General features: G+C 49.4%; 1 protein-coding gene across 1 annotated transcript in view; it reads right to left on the bottom strand.

The window, feature by feature from the left end:
* LOC146806291 (uncharacterized) overlaps window positions 1–17,418 on the bottom strand; it is a 131,622-nt gene that overhangs the window by 74,060 nt on the left and 40,144 nt on the right. Inside the window, exon 2 of the mRNA XM_085620623.1 lies at window positions 11,601–11,735. Within this exon, the coding sequence (XP_085476749.1) occupies window positions 11,601–11,700 (100 nt within the window). The 5' untranslated portion in view covers window positions 11,701–11,735. The remainder of the gene's footprint in view (window positions 1–11,600; window positions 11,736–17,418) is intronic.

Raw genomic sequence — 17,418 nt, 5'->3', positions numbered from 1 at the left:
TCTGGCTGAGGGAGGTGGAGAGCTGGCCGGCGGTGATCTTGTTCCAGCTTCTGTGAGGAACCTGTTGCGGGTGGTGGTGGGTTGTGGTCTTCCTGGATCTGAAGTGGACGCAGCTTTGGTAGGTCCAGTGGAGTTCGGTGGAGTGGCTGAAGCTGATGTGCTTGCTGGATGAGAAGACGGGATCAAGCGTGTGGCCAGCGTAGTGGTTGGGGGTGTTGACCAGTTGCTTGAGGCCGAGGTTGGCGAGGTTGTCCAGCAGGGTGGCGGTGTTGCGGTCCTTGTTGTTCTCCAGGTGGAAGTTGAGGTCCCCTAGGAGGATGTAGTCGGCAGAGGGGAGGGCGTGTGGGCTGATGAAGTCCGTGATGTCTTCGCTGAATTGCATACGTGGTCCCGGGGGTCGGTAGATGAGGGTGCCTCTGAGGGTCGTCTTTGGGTCGGTGTGAATCTGGAAGTGGAGGTGTTCGGCGGTGGCGAGGGTGTCGTCGACGTCGGTCGTGATGTGGATGGTGTTCTTGTGGATGATGGCAATCCCTCCTCCGGTCTGGTCGGTGCGGTTTCTTGTATCCATCCGGGATGGCGATGTCGGGGGCTGAGGAGGCGTTCATCCATGTTTCAGTGAGGAAGGCGACATCCGGTGCTGTTGTGTCGAGGAGATTCCAGAGTTCTACGGCGTGTCTGTGGACGGAGCAGGTGTTGAGAAGGATGCACTTGAGGTCGCTGCCGGAGTTTGGCTTGGCGGGTGTGGTGCAGGTTCGGAGGCAGGAGAACTTGCAGGCTTGGCAGGTGAAGGGTCCGTGAGTGCGTCTTGGGCAGCCCGGCAGCAGGTGAGGTTTCGGCCAGCATTGAGTGCGTTGAGGGCCGCAGCGTCGTAGGTCTGTCTGGTCGTCTTGCATCGCTGAGGGCCAGGGGTCCTGGCACTGGGCGCGGTCCAGGCGCGGACGGGCGCAGACGGGCTTACCTTTGGCGCACCTTCGGCGCACAATCGGCGCGCCTGCTGCGCGTGACCGCTGCACGCTCGCGCGGTCGCCATTTATGGCGAAGTGGGAGGGAGGGAGGAGCAGCTGGGAGGCGGGAGCGGGGAGGGCACAGAACAAAAAGGGGGCGTGGCCGCTTGGGTGGCGGCGGGAAGCGGGGAGCGGGGCAGGCACAGGGGGACAGAGACAACAACAATGAGCCTTCACAACAGCATGCAGGGGACGAAATACAGAAATGAAAGAACAGTTACAAAACGAAATAAAGGTTAATTCAGTAAAGCAGGCACACGCACTCAAAATGCGGCGGAAGGGCAGGGAACAGAGAGGCAGTCACAGCGAGGTTGCGGGCAGCAGCGAGGCAGGACACACACACACAGCTGGTGGCCATGCGGCACGGGGGTGTCCTGAGAACAGGTCAAAGATAACCTTTAGAAATCTATCCTAGTGGTAGCTGTGGAGAGCAGCCTTTAGGCTTAGTCTTGAAGGAATGTTAATCAGCTTGTTTTACCAGAATGCAATCTTATCGTGTTGGTTAAATGAAAGGAGAACCACACAGTAGTTATACATTTATTTATTTAATAATATAACACTCTCTAGAATGACACAGTATCTCCTACACGGAGATAACAGCACAATACATAATACTATAGCACAGAATCAACAGTAAGTAGCAATAATACACACGGGCCCTAAGGGACGGACCAAACCATATACTAAAATATTGGAATAGGCATTAGACTCAAGTCAAGCCAGTGTCTAGGAGGTGTAGAATCGATGGGACCCCAAGGAACCACCCCAGGTGAGTATGTAGGGACCCCACAGAGTACGACTGCAGAGTGAGAACACGGCCGCATGCTCCGTACAACTCTATGGGAGAGTCATGGTTGAAGTTTTAGTGTTTAGTGTCCCAGTGGATTACGAAGAAACCCTTTTGAATGTAGAAGGTTGGAGAGCCATCCCACCCGTGGATACCATAGTACCAGAGTTACCTATCCCAGGGAAGTCTGGTGCATAGGGCTGTAGGGGTGTCAGAAACCGTTGTCGTTCTCAATAGGAGACCTCAAAGAAATTCCACTGCTGGAAGAAAGAAGAATGTCTGGTGGATTCTTGATGGGAGGAACCTGAAAGGAGAGGGGACAACGTCTGGGTCACTTAGGAGTGACCAGGGACTCTGTAGATGAATGCCCACCGATGTTGGGTGCTTCTGGTGTTCTGATGGAGACCTTGACTCTACAGCTGCAGGGACCAGGAGAAGTCGAGAACAACCAGGAGCCGGATACGAGCTGTCCCACAAAGATGTTGAGTGCTGAGGTGTCGGTGTCCGGTGGGATCACCAACAAGCCTTAGCAACGGCATCCCATGAAGAAGGTGAAGAAAGGTTACTGTCTGGCCCAGAAAGGACCAGGAGACTCACCACAGCAAGGGGGGGTCAGGGCAGTCTTGGAGCAACCAGGGGAGCCTATAAAAGCAGTGTTGATCCTCAAGAGAACCCACAGGCCAAAGGCACAGGAGTTGCGAGGGGACCTCATGCAAGATCACAAAGTAACACCTTGCAGGGCACCCGGTGTGAAGAGGATGAAGTTCTATGTAGGAAATGAGCGCTGAGGTGGGGGCTATTGATAGCCTAATGCACTTAGTTGGAGAATGCCAACAAGCATATGCAATTGCAAAAGTACAGGGTGCACAAGGGTTCGGGTTATGTGGTCCCCACAAGGGATACTGGCCTCAAACTTGGTGAGAGGGCAGCTCGACCTCAAGGAACATAGGTACCCACCTTCTGTGTTTCTGGTGCCTTTGGAGTGCGCAAGAGCTCAGGCTCATCCAACCGGTCAGTTGGATTACAGTGCCTGCGATTGCAGGGGAGTGACTCCTTCATCCCAAGGGAGCTACTTCAGTTGTCCTTGATGCCCCACAGGTCCTGCACAGATCCTGTATGGTGCATGGGCACAGGCGATGCCTTGGACAGAGAGGGAGATGAAGTCGGGACAGTCGAAGTCCAGCTACATCCAGAGTGTCCAGACGGTCGAAGGTCAGTGGTTTCTTGTTCAGAATCTTGTCCACATCGAATCTAATCTAGGGACCCACAGCCAGGGAAGCCCTTTTGTACCCACGGGAGAGCATTGGACCAATTCAGGGGACCCTCTCACTGGAGGGTTGGACAGTGGGCAGGATACTCCCATGTCCTTTGTCCAGTTTCGCACCAGAGCAGGAGCCAACAGCTCCCCAAACTGGTTTGAGCTAGACTATGCACCGGGACACCAAATGTGCCCCTTGTGCAGACTTTCAGGCATTTTGGATGTGAACCCACCCAGCCCTAATACACTAAATCCTCTCTGGGAGGTGGTCACACCTCCCTGTGACAGGATGCCTATTGTTCTGACTTCGCCTGCTCAACCTTGGCTTAGCAGCAGGAGGGCAGAAATGTGTCTCTTGTTGGCAGCAAACATGTCTGGCTGTGGCACAAACAACCCGGGAGAACGGCCTCCGAAGGCTGCTGAGGGGCTCTGCTCATGCAGGGGTATCCTCTCACATAAAACCTAGCACCCTACCTTCAGGAATGTTAAGGCCTGCTTGTGGGGTGACTCCTAGGTTTTAAGTGTAGTGACCTATAGATATAGTAAACCTATGTATTTTGTAAGTGGTGCAAGCACCAGCTTACACAGGCTGCAATGGCAGGCCTGTAGTTCTATTTTGCATGGCCTCTCATGGGTGGCACAATACATGCAGCAGCCCATGGGATGCCTCTGGGGTACCTATGCCCTGGGTACACGTGTACCACATACTAGGGACTTATAAAGGTACCTTGATATCCAATCTGGTGTGTACCTAGTGCATTTCATAACAGTTTAAAGGAGACTGGGGTCCTGATTAGCAGGATCCCAACCTGACTAGTCAAAAACAGTGGTGCATTCAGCAATAAGTTGGGGGAACCATAAGAAGCAGATCCTACTTTCCTACACCTGCATATAAAAGACGTCTCAGCAAGATGGTGGAACTCTTCATGTTGTTCACTGTCTTGACACTTATTATAACTTTCATCTGCTTCTGTCTATTGATCATTGCAGCACATATTTTCAATACAAGAATCAATTTGGTTCAACAAATGTTGAAAAACGTCCCTGTCTGTTTTCTTTGTATATTTCTTTGAGCAAAACAGAGCACAAGTGACTCAGCGAAAGGTTCTAGGTCTGTCACCACGGTTCCTGTGAGACGAGGGTTGTTCGGTAGTTAGCAGAAACGTTTTCTCCCTGTTTAGGTTTAGGGGGGATTAAGGTGGCACTGTGAGCTAACTGGTCTAAGGACAATATATCCTGTGTGGGTGCATGGAATCAGTCTGGCACCATCCTAAGTTTATGTCGTCCACAAACGTGCAGTTCCTACTGATTAGTAAAAATGACACAACATAACTTTACCTTTGAGAATACCGAAAAGTACTAAAGTTAGACTTTTGGTCTCAGATTTTCTTTGTGAATACTGAAAAGTAGTAAACTTGCACTAAAGTGTAAGTTTGCCTTTGTGAATTGGGCCCATGGAGTTGGGAGAAAGACCATGCTAAATGGAGTTAACCGATAGAATGTGATAAAAATCTGTTGGAAGGCGGAAATGCCTCACTTAGTACTGGGAGGGCGAGGACTTCAAATGAGGGTAACGGGAGACCAGCGTGGCTAGGCATTCATACACTTTTCCACTGCTTTGAAGCCTAATCACAACACAACCGTTTGCCCTCCCATAAATGTATTTGTTCATGATCTGAATTGGCGCAGCCACAGTGTAGTCCTGTCTGGCATCACTGACCATCTGCTGCAGGCCTTGTTTCCTGGAAACTTGGCTGTAAATTCATGCACCATGTGAGAAGTTGGCCTGGCATATGCTGGTCACTAGTTATAGTGGCCACCTTGCACCGGTCCAATTCGACTCTTATGGTAGATAGGTTTAAGAGAACCTTTTAAAGAAAGCTATCATAGTGGTAGCTGTGGAAAGCAGCCTTCAGGCTAAGTCTCTGAGGAATGTAAAGCAGCTTGTTTTACCTGATAATCTCTTGAATTACCAAATGAAAGGACACCACACAGGTATATATATCAAATATATATGTATTTATTACTAGACACACTCTACTAACCTCTTTATGAGATTAGGAGTCAGGAACATATGCAAATATCAACGTTTCACAATAAGTTAAGCTCAAATATGTCTGGGGCCCCAGGGGCGTACCAGACCATATACTAAAAAAGAGGTTTAGGAAAGTCGACTTACAAGGGGACAAGGCCTAGGGCCTTTAGAATCGCTGGGGCTTCACTAATCCACCCAAGGCAGGTAAGTAAAAGACCCACGGGAGAAGCGTGCAGTGTGAGAACACAGACGCGGGTTCCCTATTGATTTCAATGGAGCAAGTCGCGTTGGATTTTTAAAGTTTAAGGGTACTTCTAGGAAGTCTACAAGCAAGTCACTTACAAGGTAAGTAGTTCGAGGGCAAACACCCACTAGAGCACCGGAGTGTACAAGTTACTTCACCCAGGGAAGCCGGGTGCATAGGTGTCTTTTGGTGTCGGGTTGCGTCATCCTTTTCTATGGAAGCCGAAGAAGTTTTGCTGCTTGTGAAGACTGAAGAAGTGTCCGGTGGAATCCAAGACTGAATTCAAGATGAAGAAGACCTGAAAGCAGAAGGGACAGTGTTCACAGTCACTTGCCAGTGACCCGGGGCCAGGAAGATGGATGCCCACGGAAGTCGGGTGATTTCAGGTGATCAAGGGTGTTTTGACTCTTCAGCCACAAGGTCCAGGAGGCTTGGAGGACAACCAGGAGCTGGATTCAGCATTCACGTAGTCTGCCGCTTACTGAGGTGTAAAACCAAAGGAAATGATGGACGGAGTGTTGAACATTGCAAGCACTCACCCCCAGTCAACTGATCTGGATTTAATCCATCACCGTTCTTTAGCCCACTCTGCCACCCCAGTTCGGGCATGGCCATATGCAAATCAGTCTGACCCTGTGCCTCATGGGAACAGTCCAGCCCGAACTGCCAAGCCATGTCTTCCCTGGACCGGAAACAAGCTTCCTAGGACCGGTTTCTGGCATTTCAGCCGTCTTCAGCGAGGCTTGCTTGAATCCAGTGGCAAAGTGAGCAAGGGACTCACGTCTGAGCATACCCTGCCAACTTATGGCGAACAAAGCAAAACCAAAGGAAATGATGGACGGAGTGTTGAACATTGCAAGCACTCACCCCCAGTCAACTGATCTTGGTTTAATCCATCACCGTTCTTTAGCCCACTCTGCCACCCCAGTTCAGATATGGCCATATGCAAATCAGTCTGACCCTGTGCCTCATGGGAACAGTCCAGCCCGAACTGCCAAGCCATGTCTTCCCTGGACCGGAAACAATTTTCCTAGGACCGGTTTCTGGCATTTCAGCCGTCTTCAGCCAGGCTTGCTTGAATCCAGTGGCAAAGTGAGCAAGGGACTCACGTCTGAGCATACCCTGCCAACTTATGGCGAAAAAAGCAAAACCAAAGGAAATGATGGACGGAGTGTTGAACATTGCAAGCACTCACCCCCAGTCAACTGATCTGGGTTTAATCCATCACCGTTCTTTAGCCCACTCTGCCACCCCAGTTCAGACATGGCCATATGCAAATTAGTCTGACCCTGTGCCTCATGGGAACAGTCCAGCCCGAACTGCCAAGCCATGTCTTCCCTGGACCGGAAACAAGCTTCCTAGGACCGGTTTCTGGCATTTCAGCCGTCTGAGGTGTCGGCACCCGGATTGGAGCCAACAAGCCTTGGCAATAGCAAGTCTCATGGAAATTGATGAAAGTCAGCGGTGAAGACCAGCAAGGTCTGAGGGACTCACCCATCAAGGGTACGTGAGGGCAGGCCTAGAGCAACTAGGGGAGCCCTTTGGTTTGATTAGAAAGTCTTCAGGGAACCCACAAGCCAACAGGCAAGGGATCGCAAAGATGCCTCATGAGGATTCACTTCACAGGAGTGCACGGTCACTTGGGATTAGGTAGGCCTCTGATTTTCAAGGAAAATCCTGCTGGAGGCTTGGACCACATGTGGTCCAATGAACAAGTTCATAGAGTGTCACGAAGGGGTTGCACTTGACAATAGTGCACGTTACCCAGGTATTGCTGTTCTTCATCATTCGTGGGGTCCACTCGCCTCAGCTCTGCTGGAGACTCACAATGGCCGTTGAGAAGTCAGGAAATCTACTTCTGGGGCTGCAGGGACTTCGGACTCCAGCAGGAGCGGGAAAGTTTGCGACTGTTGATTAGAGTTTTTGGTGCCTGCCAAGCAGGGGAGTCACTCCTTAACTCCAAGGGCGTTTCTTCTGTCTTCCAAAGGTAGTGGAACGTCAAAGAGCCAAGATTCTTCTTGTAAAGCTTCATCCAGGGTTATCTAGTTTGCAGTGGCATGGGTTCCCTATCTTATACTATAAGAAAGGGAGAGACTAGCTTTATGACCACTCCTCTGGGAGGGTCAGGTAGGGGGTGGTTACACCCACTTCCCTTTGTCCAGTTTCATGCCAGAGCAGGGACAGGTAGCCCCTGAACCGGTTTGAGCTGGAATATGCACAGGGAAGCCTACTGCTCCCCCAGTGCAGGACTTCAAAGCACTCTAGGAGTGCACCCACCCAGCCCCAATACACTAAATCCTGTCTGGAAGGTGGTGACACCTCCCTGTGACAGAAGGCCTATTGTTGGGCCTCCTCCACTGCGAGTTTCCGTCAGCAGCAGGAGGGCAGCCCAGTGTCTGTGCTGGTGTGTGAGAAGTTGGCCTGGTATATGATATTCACTAGTTAAAGTGACCACCTTGTACCATGCCAAGCAACCCTTATGGTGTGGTTGTAAGTCAACCTTTTCGGACTAGCTGCCCTAGTGGTAGCGTAGGCTAAGCAGTCTTTGAGGCTAAACTCGTGAAGCGTGTTAAGCAAGCTGTTTTACCAAATGCAACCCCCTTTTATACCAATGAAAGGACACCACACAGATATATATTCAAAATATATATGTATTTATTTCTCAAAGTAGCCCCTAGTCTCTTTATGAGCACAGGAGCACAAATCGTCAAACAAGATTACAGTAGAATACACAGAAGTTGCACTTTATATGGATAGGCCCTGGTGGCCGCTCAAACCATATACTAAAATAGTGGTATAAGTACCACGAACAGAAAAGGGAAAAGGCCTAGAGCCTCTAGAATCACTGGGCCTACAAGGAGCTAACTTCAGTTAGTGACCAGGAGGTCCACGGGTTGCGTGTGCAGAGCAAATAGTCACACGCGAGCTCCCATAGGTTTTCAATGGGTGCGTAAAAAGTACAAAGTTACTGCAAAAAGGATCTTCCGGATGGACTATGAACTTAAGATTCGAAACACAGACACTAGAGATGATACTCTACACTTGGGCACCGGAGTGCCAGCTTTACCTCACCCACAGGAAGCGGGTGCGTAGGTGTCGAAGTGCGTCGGGTTTCTTCTATCTGTTCAATGGAGCCTGAAGACAAAGATGCTGCAGGCGGTCGGCCCGGAAGAGATGCGGTGGATCCAAGAGTGGATCAGAGTTGTTGAAGACCTGTAAGCAGAGGGGACAGTGTTCACAGTCACTAGCCAGTGACCAGCGTGGCACCAGGTGGGTACCAGGCGATGTCGGGTGCAAACAGGAAGGAAGGTGTAGCTTGTCTCTGCAGCCACGTGGTCCCTGAAGGTCGACAACGTCCAGGAGTAGGGTCACGAGCTATCCCACGCAGGTTCTCACTGTCGGCGGTGTCGGCGACTTGATCGAAGCAAACAAGCCTTGGCCAAAGCAATTGTTGTGGAAAACGAAATAAGCTGATAGTTCTGACCAGCAAGGTCAGAGGGACTGCTCCTTTGGAGGGGAGCAAGGGCCAGTCTGGCGCAACCAGACCAGCAGTGTAGTTTTTGAAGTTCGTCGCCAAGATGGCCACTAGCCAGCGGGCCAGCAACCGGTTAGGCGCGTCGAGTGGCAAAATGCAGAAGGGCCCCACGCAAATCGTGGAGATGCTGGAGGGCTCACCTTTGGTGCAGATGCTGCTCGGGTATTGGGCTTCTCAGATCCCAAAGCACAACTTGGAGGGAGCCTCGGTTGTTGCGCTTGCAGCTTGTCGTGGTCTTTTCAAGATGGCTGGCTCCACGTGTCTCGGTGCCTCCACGGGTCTCCTCTTTTCGGGGACTGTGGATCGGGCGGTGAGAGGTCTGGAGGTCCAGGTCTTGTCAGTCTCTGGGCTCGGGCTCCGGCGGGAGGCGGCGGCAAAGCAGACGTTGATTCGCTGGATGGTGCTTGCGTTAGCAAGGTGGTCACTCCCTGACCACAGGGGAGATTGGCTTCAGTCCTCTGTGCGGCAGAGCGTCGAAGTTCCCGTCTTCTTCTTAGTTTCAAGTTGATTCCAGGATGTCTGAAGTCTTAGGACACAGCTCCTACCTTTAAGCGGATTCTAGGGGCCGGACTACCTGCTAGGTCCCTCCCTAAGGGTGGGACCAGGAAGGGGGGTGGCTACACCCCCAATCCTTTGTCCAGCTCGCCCCAGGCCCGGGACTGGTGTGCCCCAGGACCGGATTGAACTGGCATATGCACCGAGGCTCCTTGTGAGCCTCAGGCATGTCTGGTTTCTTTCAAGCCCTACCTGACCAATACACAAAATCCTGTCTGGGGTGGTGCACGCACGTCCCCTGGCAGGAAACCCTTCGTCCACACCTCCCAAGCTGGAAGGACTCCCAGCAGCAGGAGGGCAGACTTGTGTCTGTGGTGGCAGCATCCATTTTGTGGAGCTGAGGCTATGTCTGATTTTACCCGGGTTTCAGGTACTGTACATGTTGTGTCCCTCTAGAAGGGTGGAATGCTAACCCCGTCGCCAGAATTGGCGAGGGGTTAGTATTCCAATTCGTATGACACCTTACTCGACATGTTTTGATAAAGCCAAACCAAAGTTAGGATTTAACCGCGAGGTTCATAATGCACTTAAGAGTATATGGTATGACGATATCTGGAAACAGTAGAAGGAAGTTGTTCCGACCACTGCAGACAGGCTCAGCTCATGCCAGAGCACCATCTCACCTGGAACCAAGCACTCTGCCTTCAGGATTGTTAAGGCCTGCCATCGGAGTGACTTATAGGTTAACATGTGTCCCATTTAAGGTTAGGTATAGGTATACTACACCTAAGTAAGAGGTGGTTACACCAACTTACCCCAGCTGAGTGATCAGCCAGTTGTGTCAAATTTGTTAGGCCAAGCCTGGGGTGGCATAATACATGCTTCAGCCCCTGGCAGGCCTTAGATACACCAATGCCCTGGGTACCTAGTGTACACTGGTACAGGGGCTCACAGGGTGATCCAACCAATTGGGTATGTACCTAGGGTACATGGAGTCCATTTTAAAGAGAGAACAGCCAGGCTGAGATCCTGAATGGCAGGATCTCAGGCCAACTAAGTCGAAAAACCAGCTAGACACTAGGCAAAAATTTGGGGGTAACCATAGTCAGATATCCACCTTCCTACATGGTGGCATTCATTTTGTGATGCCAGGGCTCTTTCAGATTACTACCGTGTTTCCACAGTGGGTACATGTCGTCCCCTCTAGAAGGGTGGGATCATACTCCCACACCAGTTACTGGTGTGGGGGTATGATTCCAAGTAGTTTGACACCAAACACAACATGTTTGGATGCAGTCATTCCAAAGTTAGCATTTACCGGTAGCTTATAATGCACTTAAGACTATATGGTTTAACCACATCCACAAACAGCCACAGAGAATAGACTCTGCCAGCTGCAGAGGTGTCCTGCTCATGCAGAGGCACCCCCTCACATTGTAAACCAAGCACCCTGCCCTCAGGATTGATAGGGCCTGCCTTAGGGGTGACTGATAGGTTTATATGTGTGTGTATGGTGAGATATAGGAACCTATACCTCAGTGAGGAGTGCTAACACTACCTCACCCAGGCTGCAGTAGCAGGCCTGTGGTGTGAGATTTAGTGTGCTTCCCAGGGGTGGCATAATACATGCTTCAGCCCCTGGTAGGCCTTTGAAGTACCTATGCTCTAGGTACCTAAGGTACCATATACTAGGGGCTCATAAGGTACCACAGTATCCAATCACTAGTGCATCTAATATGCACACCAGTCATTTAAGGGAGTAAGCAGATAGTCTGGGGTCCTGGATAGCAGGATCCCAGCCAGACTAGTCAAAAACCATTCAAACACCAGGCAAAAAGTAGGGGCAACCATGCAGTCAGATTCCACCTTCCTACACACCACCCGTCACCCGATTCAAAATTGCTGGCTGACCCGGCCGAGCACCTACAAGTGTTCCATAGGAGAGTTCATACTGACCGCTGGTGCTCCTGTTTCTTCCAATTCCTGAAAGAGAAATGATACACCTAGAGGCAGAAAGTCCATTCACCATTTCCAGGTCAGTAATGTCTATCAACTGGGCAGCGTAGTCAGGCAGAGTATACCGGTAGGTGATGGGAAGAGAATCGAGGCCAGTTACAAAACTCATTGCTTAATCATACTCAAAGAGGAGAATTAAGTAAGCATTATCTCAAAATTCCATATTTTTTTAAATTACGCATACAAGTAAAACTTTGCACACTCCTAACAGGCTGAATGCAGTTACCTGGGATAAGTTTATCACTGCGGCAGTCATAGAGCATTCCTAATCTGAATGGGCGTCCCAGAGCCGGCAATGCAATTGCTGTCTGATCCGAAATTGACATGGTCTTCTTGCTGTTGGATTGGAATGTAGGTGAATCTAGAAATACAAAAATACAACACAGTATCAAGTAAGATTCTCCTGATTTCTTTCTTGAGAATGGCTCAGTGGCAACTATAAGGTAACACCAAGAGGCAACAATCAAACATCCATTTAGTACAAAAACATAGTAGCCTAGAATCTAAGTCCAGGTAAGGACTGCCAAATACCTACTGTCCAGCTTCGGCCTTACTTCTCACTTCAACCATTCACTTGCATCAGGCCCCTGTTGTTTTTGTTGTTTAATATTTTAGTTTTTTCACCTCCAGCACTTTTTCAGGGATGTTTCTCGAGGAACATGGTGCTTATTTGTGGACACATATCTTTTGTCATTCCCCAGTTTTCCCTTTCTTTACTCTTATTTTCTGCCTATTAGATTTAGGAAAACTCTTCCAATGAAAAAACATCCCCATTGGACGCCTTTGTTTTCTTTGTAATGTTAAATGTGCCTGTTTCGTCTCCCTCCCTTGTCCAATGTACATATAGCTACATTATTCAGCCTCTGTTCATCTGCTTTGTGCCTTAAATTCAGGGTGTGAAAATCTGTAAATCTTTCCTTCCACAAATTTTGTACATTTTTATTTATTTTTTCTTTGTAAACTTCTTGATACCGCTGGGTGGTTAAAAATTGTGCTAGATCTTTGTGACATCTCTAAAAGGTACACTTTGTGTACCATCTTACGTTCATTATAATTTATCAAGCATTGAAGAGCGCAGGTTTGAGAACCAAACTGTGGCATTCTGCTTCTCGCCTCTTGTTCCGCAAGAGTGAACTCCATTTATCAGATCAGATCATTGCCTCATCCTTTACTCAGCTTTGGGAAACAAAAGAGTTATACAACAGTATTGACTTATGAGCATGCCTATGACTGGTTTTTTTTAAAGTACAGGGGAGCGCGACGTGTGTCGCTAAGGAAGGGCAAGAAAGGGGAGAGGTGGTCAACCTGCCTCTGCCTCCAATCACTGAAGATCAGGGCATTTTTGGCTAATTGAGGATCAGATCTGTGAGGGTGTATCAGTAGCAGACAAACTGGTGTTCAGGGACCAAATGGAGGTGTCTGGTCACTGGATGTCGCTTTCTGGAGGGCAGCTGTTTGCCTCTGGAGGTGAATGCTGAGGTCTGACTGATGGCCTCTGACGTTGCTAATGTTCTCTGAGGAGCAATTGAGGGAGATTGTGGACCTGACAAATATAGGAGAGTGTCAGGGTCTCTGGGATCATACTCATGTATTCTAAGGGCATGCTGGTGGTGTCTGTGAGCACACCAAGTGTCCTTGACACCCCACACTTAAATTACTAGAAAGTTGGGTCTGAGGTCAGCCTGAATTACAAGTCGACTTGTCTAACAGCCAAATTTATTTATTTATTTATTTTATTTATTTAATTTATATGGCGCGTTATAACCACAGGGGTCTCTAAGCGCAGTCTGACCAGATTTACGTGAAAGATGTTACATTCACTTGAAACCAACTGTGCACCTAACATCTGCTCCATGCTTGTTTGAACAGTACCGTTTTTAGTTTTTTTCTGAAGGAAAGTAAGTTACTTTCCTTCCTGAGCTCCGGATCCAATTTGTTCCATAAAGCTGGGAGCGTGTTGGAAAAAGCGCGGCCCCCCACCGTGGACAATTTAAAACGGGACTGAGACAGAAGAGTGGCGTCCGACGAACGCAAAGTCCTACCCGGTGTGTAGGGGGATAATCGGGATTTCAGGTATTTTGGTGCTTTGCCATACTGAGCCTTGTGAGCGATACACAGTCCTTTGAAGACAATTCTTTGACGAATTGGCAGCCAATGCAGCTCCTGCATCAGGGGAGAGGCATGGGCAGTCCTGGGTTTTTTAAATATTAGCCTAGCTGCATCGTTCATAACTCCCTGTAGCTTGTCCAGCAGCCGCTGTGGCAAACCTAAATAAAGGGAGTTCCCGTAGTCCAGCCTAGCCAGAATTGTGGCTGAGACCACGTGTCTCAAAGTAGAGAATGAAAGTAGGGCAGAGATCTTCCTTAGTTGTCTTAAGAGGCATATACTGGTGCCTACTACAGTGGCAACTTGTTTTTCCATGGATAATTTATTATCCACATATAGGCCTAAGCTTTTGACCGCAGCTGCCGGTTTTGGTGGTACGCCCAGCTCCCTAGGCCAAAATTTCTCACTCCAAGGGTTACCCGAGATGGAAATGGGCAATACTTCCGTCTTATCCGGATTAACTTTCAAGGAGTTCTCGGACATCCAATTGACTGTAGTTTTCAATATGTCCTGTAGCCTAGTGGATGCTCCTGGACCATCATCCAGCCGGATGATTATCTGGGTATCATCGGCATAGTTGTACACTAGGCAGTCCATCCTGTTCAGGAGAGCAATTAGTGGCTGCAGGTAGATGTTGAAAAGTAGGGGGGACAAGGCAGAGCCCTGTGGGACCCCGCAGGTGATCGGAGCAGGGGTGGAGAGTAGATCCCCCAGCTGCACTCGTTGTGTCCTACCCTGCAAAAATGATGTGAGCCAAGCATGTGCTGTACCCACGACGTCAAAGGATCTCAACCGCGACAGAAGCTGTTTATGACACACGGTGTCAAACGCCGCGGAGAGATCCAGTAGTACCAGGGCGCTCGGTGTTTTTACATCAGCTCGCATCCTTAGCTCATCTAGAATAGATAACATGACTAGTTCCGTGCTGTGATTAGCACGGAACCCTGCCTGATTGGTCTCCAGCAGGTTGTTACTCTCTAGATGGCCCGATAATAGAGCTAAAGCGTGCTGCTCAATTACCTTAGCAAGGAAAGGCAGCTGGGAGATGGGCCGAAAATGTTTCAGACATTTTGTGTCTGCTCCAGGTTTCTTCAGCAAGGGGATCAAGCGGGCCTCTTTAAAAGCTAAAGGGATCTGTCCTGTATGAAGAGAGGTGTTCAATAGGTGCAGAACCTCTTCCTCTATTCCTGGCATTGCCATCTTGAATATGTCAGGAGGGCATGGATCCACCAAGGAACCTGATTTAACTCGGCCTATAATTTTAAGTAATTCCTGTTTGGAAATAGGGGATAACTCAGCCAATGGTGGAATGTTTAGCGGGGCAATAAGGTCCGGTATACGCGGACATTCGAGGGGTGCGGTTTCCGCAATTTCGTCCAAGATATCAGATATCTTCTTTACGAAGAAATCCTGGAACCTCTGACAGTCCTCCTGGGTGAACTCGGGACTTTGCTCCTTGTTCACCCTGAGCTCCGCCAGGACCCGAAAAATTTCTTTTTGCGGATTTCTTGCCGTAGTTATTCTTTCCTCAAAGAAAGCAGCCTTCCTTGATTGTATGGCTAGTTTGTACTGGGCTAAGGATGAAACATATTCTTGTTTGGAGATGGCGTCGTATTTTTTACGCCATGCCCGTTCTTTCTTCCTCACCCCGCGTTTCATCTCCCTAAGGAAATCATTATACCAAGGCGCCCCGGCTCCTCTCGCCACCTTCTTCATCCTGCGAAGAGGTGCCACCACATCAATGGCACTTCCCAGTTTATGCTGGAGGTGTCCACATAGAGCATCAACGTTGGCATCCTTCTCTTTGGCTGAAGGGTGGTGTTCTAAGAGGTGGACCAGTTTTTCCCCATCAAGGTTTCTCCATTTACGGGCTGTTTTCCAGCCCTCCCCAGGTTTGGACAGGGGGCCCTTCAATAAAAGTCTACCCTTTATTAGAAAATGGTCAGACCAAGCACAGGGAAGAATTTCCGTGATACCCTGGGCTGGCATGGTGGTCCAGACTAAGTCGAGCACATGACCTTTCTCATGTGTCGGTCCCTTGACCTGTTGGGTAAGACCTAAAGAGGAGACCGCCTCCTCGATCTGTAATGCTTGTCCTTCTTTCGGGGATTTTTCCCAATGATAATTGAAGTCCCCAACGATCACCATTTTATCATATCTTGTACACAGGTCCTGGACCAGTCTTACAAAGAGAGTGGGGAAGTCAGACGACGCCCAAGGTGGCCGATAAACCACCAAGAACACCACACAGACCGCTCCCCTCCTGAGCTTAACCCCCATAACCTCAGCTCCTCCAAGGGTTTCAGAGAGGAACCTATTGGCACGGAGGCATGACTGATATAAGAGGGCTACTCCTCCTCCTCTCTTGGCCCCCTCCCTGTTAAAATGAATAGCCAAGTAGTTATCTGGAAGGGCCGCCACTAAATCAGGCACTGAGCAATCCTCCAGCCATGTTTCGGTAAGCGCAAGGACATCTAACTCCCCGTCTTCCAAAAATGTGAAGACCTCTAACCTATGGCTCTGCAAAGAGCGAGTATTCAATAGACCGTAGCTCAAGGTATGCGTGTTGGGAGTGCGATGTCGCCCTCTGACACTCCTAGGTGAAATTAGCAGACCCTCGCAACCCAGCCGATGTATGGTAGCCGGCTCCAGATGGGACTTACCCAAGTTAAGCTGTAATAGGTCGCCCCTTGCGTAAACCACATTCTTGCCAGGGGTTCTGGCCCCGGGCCCCGGATGGTCACGGACGGGCACCGACGGGCTAGTCTTTGGCGTGTCTTCGGCGTGCCGAGGAAGTGCCCGCTGCGCTCGTCCGCTGCGCTCCCTAGCAGTGAGCATAATAAAGGGGAAGAGGCGGGGGGCGTGGCTAAAAAGGGGCGTGGCTCCGAGTCACGTGGGAGGTGACGATGACGATCCCCAGCAGTGCGCCAAGCAAGGTAGGACAATAATTGCGTCGCAAAGCAAACAAACAGTGCAAAACAATACAGAAGGTTTAAAAGCTAATGAGCAGCCCCCGGCTTCCGCCTCAGGGGTGAATAGCGAGTCAGCACCGGCTGCTACTCAGCGCGGCGATTTTCAAGCCTCCGGGAGGGGGCTTGGCAAATAGAGATGTCTAAGGGGCTGGCTGATAGCCTGCTTTGGGTTTCGGAGATTGGTCTGGGGGTGTCTTAAAGGAGAGTGAGGGTGCTATGAGGGACATTTGGTTGGACCTAATATCCTGCTAATAATGTCTGAAAGTGTGTCAACAGCCAGTTGAGGCCTAACCACCAAATACTGTGTCTGAAGGTTGGATGAGCCTAATAATGAGGATCAGGGATGGATGGTTCAGGGACCTTAGGTGCAGGCCAGAAGTGTTTAATTGTGACAAGGGAGTGTCTCAAAGTAGACCACATATTTCTATAGACTGTTTTTGAGGGCTAGCTAATGGTGTCTGAGAATATGCCATGAGTCTCTGAGAACAATCTGGGGGCACCAATAGATAAGCTGGGGTGTCTTTTCTAATGTTGTGGGCTACTGAGGGTGAGAAAACCTTCTTGGAAGGATATCTTTAGGCAACTAACAGTCACCTGAGTTCTATGAAACACTTTCTGGCAGAATAGGTGTTTCTGGACCTTCCGTGGAGTATATCTGATGGCTACGTGGTTGAATTTAATGATGAGCTGAGGATCGCTGATAGAAAGCAGAGAACCCAAACATATCCAGCAAATAAATCTTTGTCATCCGTGAACTATGGAGAAACAAGTTATATTAATTTTGGAAAATTAGCACTAACAATGTGCATACTATACTATAATTTATAAAGATCAGAAACTGCATACCTCTACCAGTCACACACCATTTTCAGTAAAGGAAACCATAATCGAGCCATAATTCCAGTGAAGAATACAATGAAGTGGTCATTACCTTTGCTAGGCTGCATGATAACATATACAGAACAT

The sequence above is a fragment of the Triturus cristatus genome, chromosome 8, assembly GCF_964204655.1.
Source record: "Triturus cristatus chromosome 8, aTriCri1.1, whole genome shotgun sequence".
Lineage (NCBI taxonomy): Eukaryota > Metazoa > Chordata > Amphibia > Caudata > Salamandridae > Triturus > Triturus cristatus.
The sequence above is the reverse complement of the archived record's forward strand: the minus strand, read 5'-3'. Positions and strand labels throughout refer to the sequence as shown.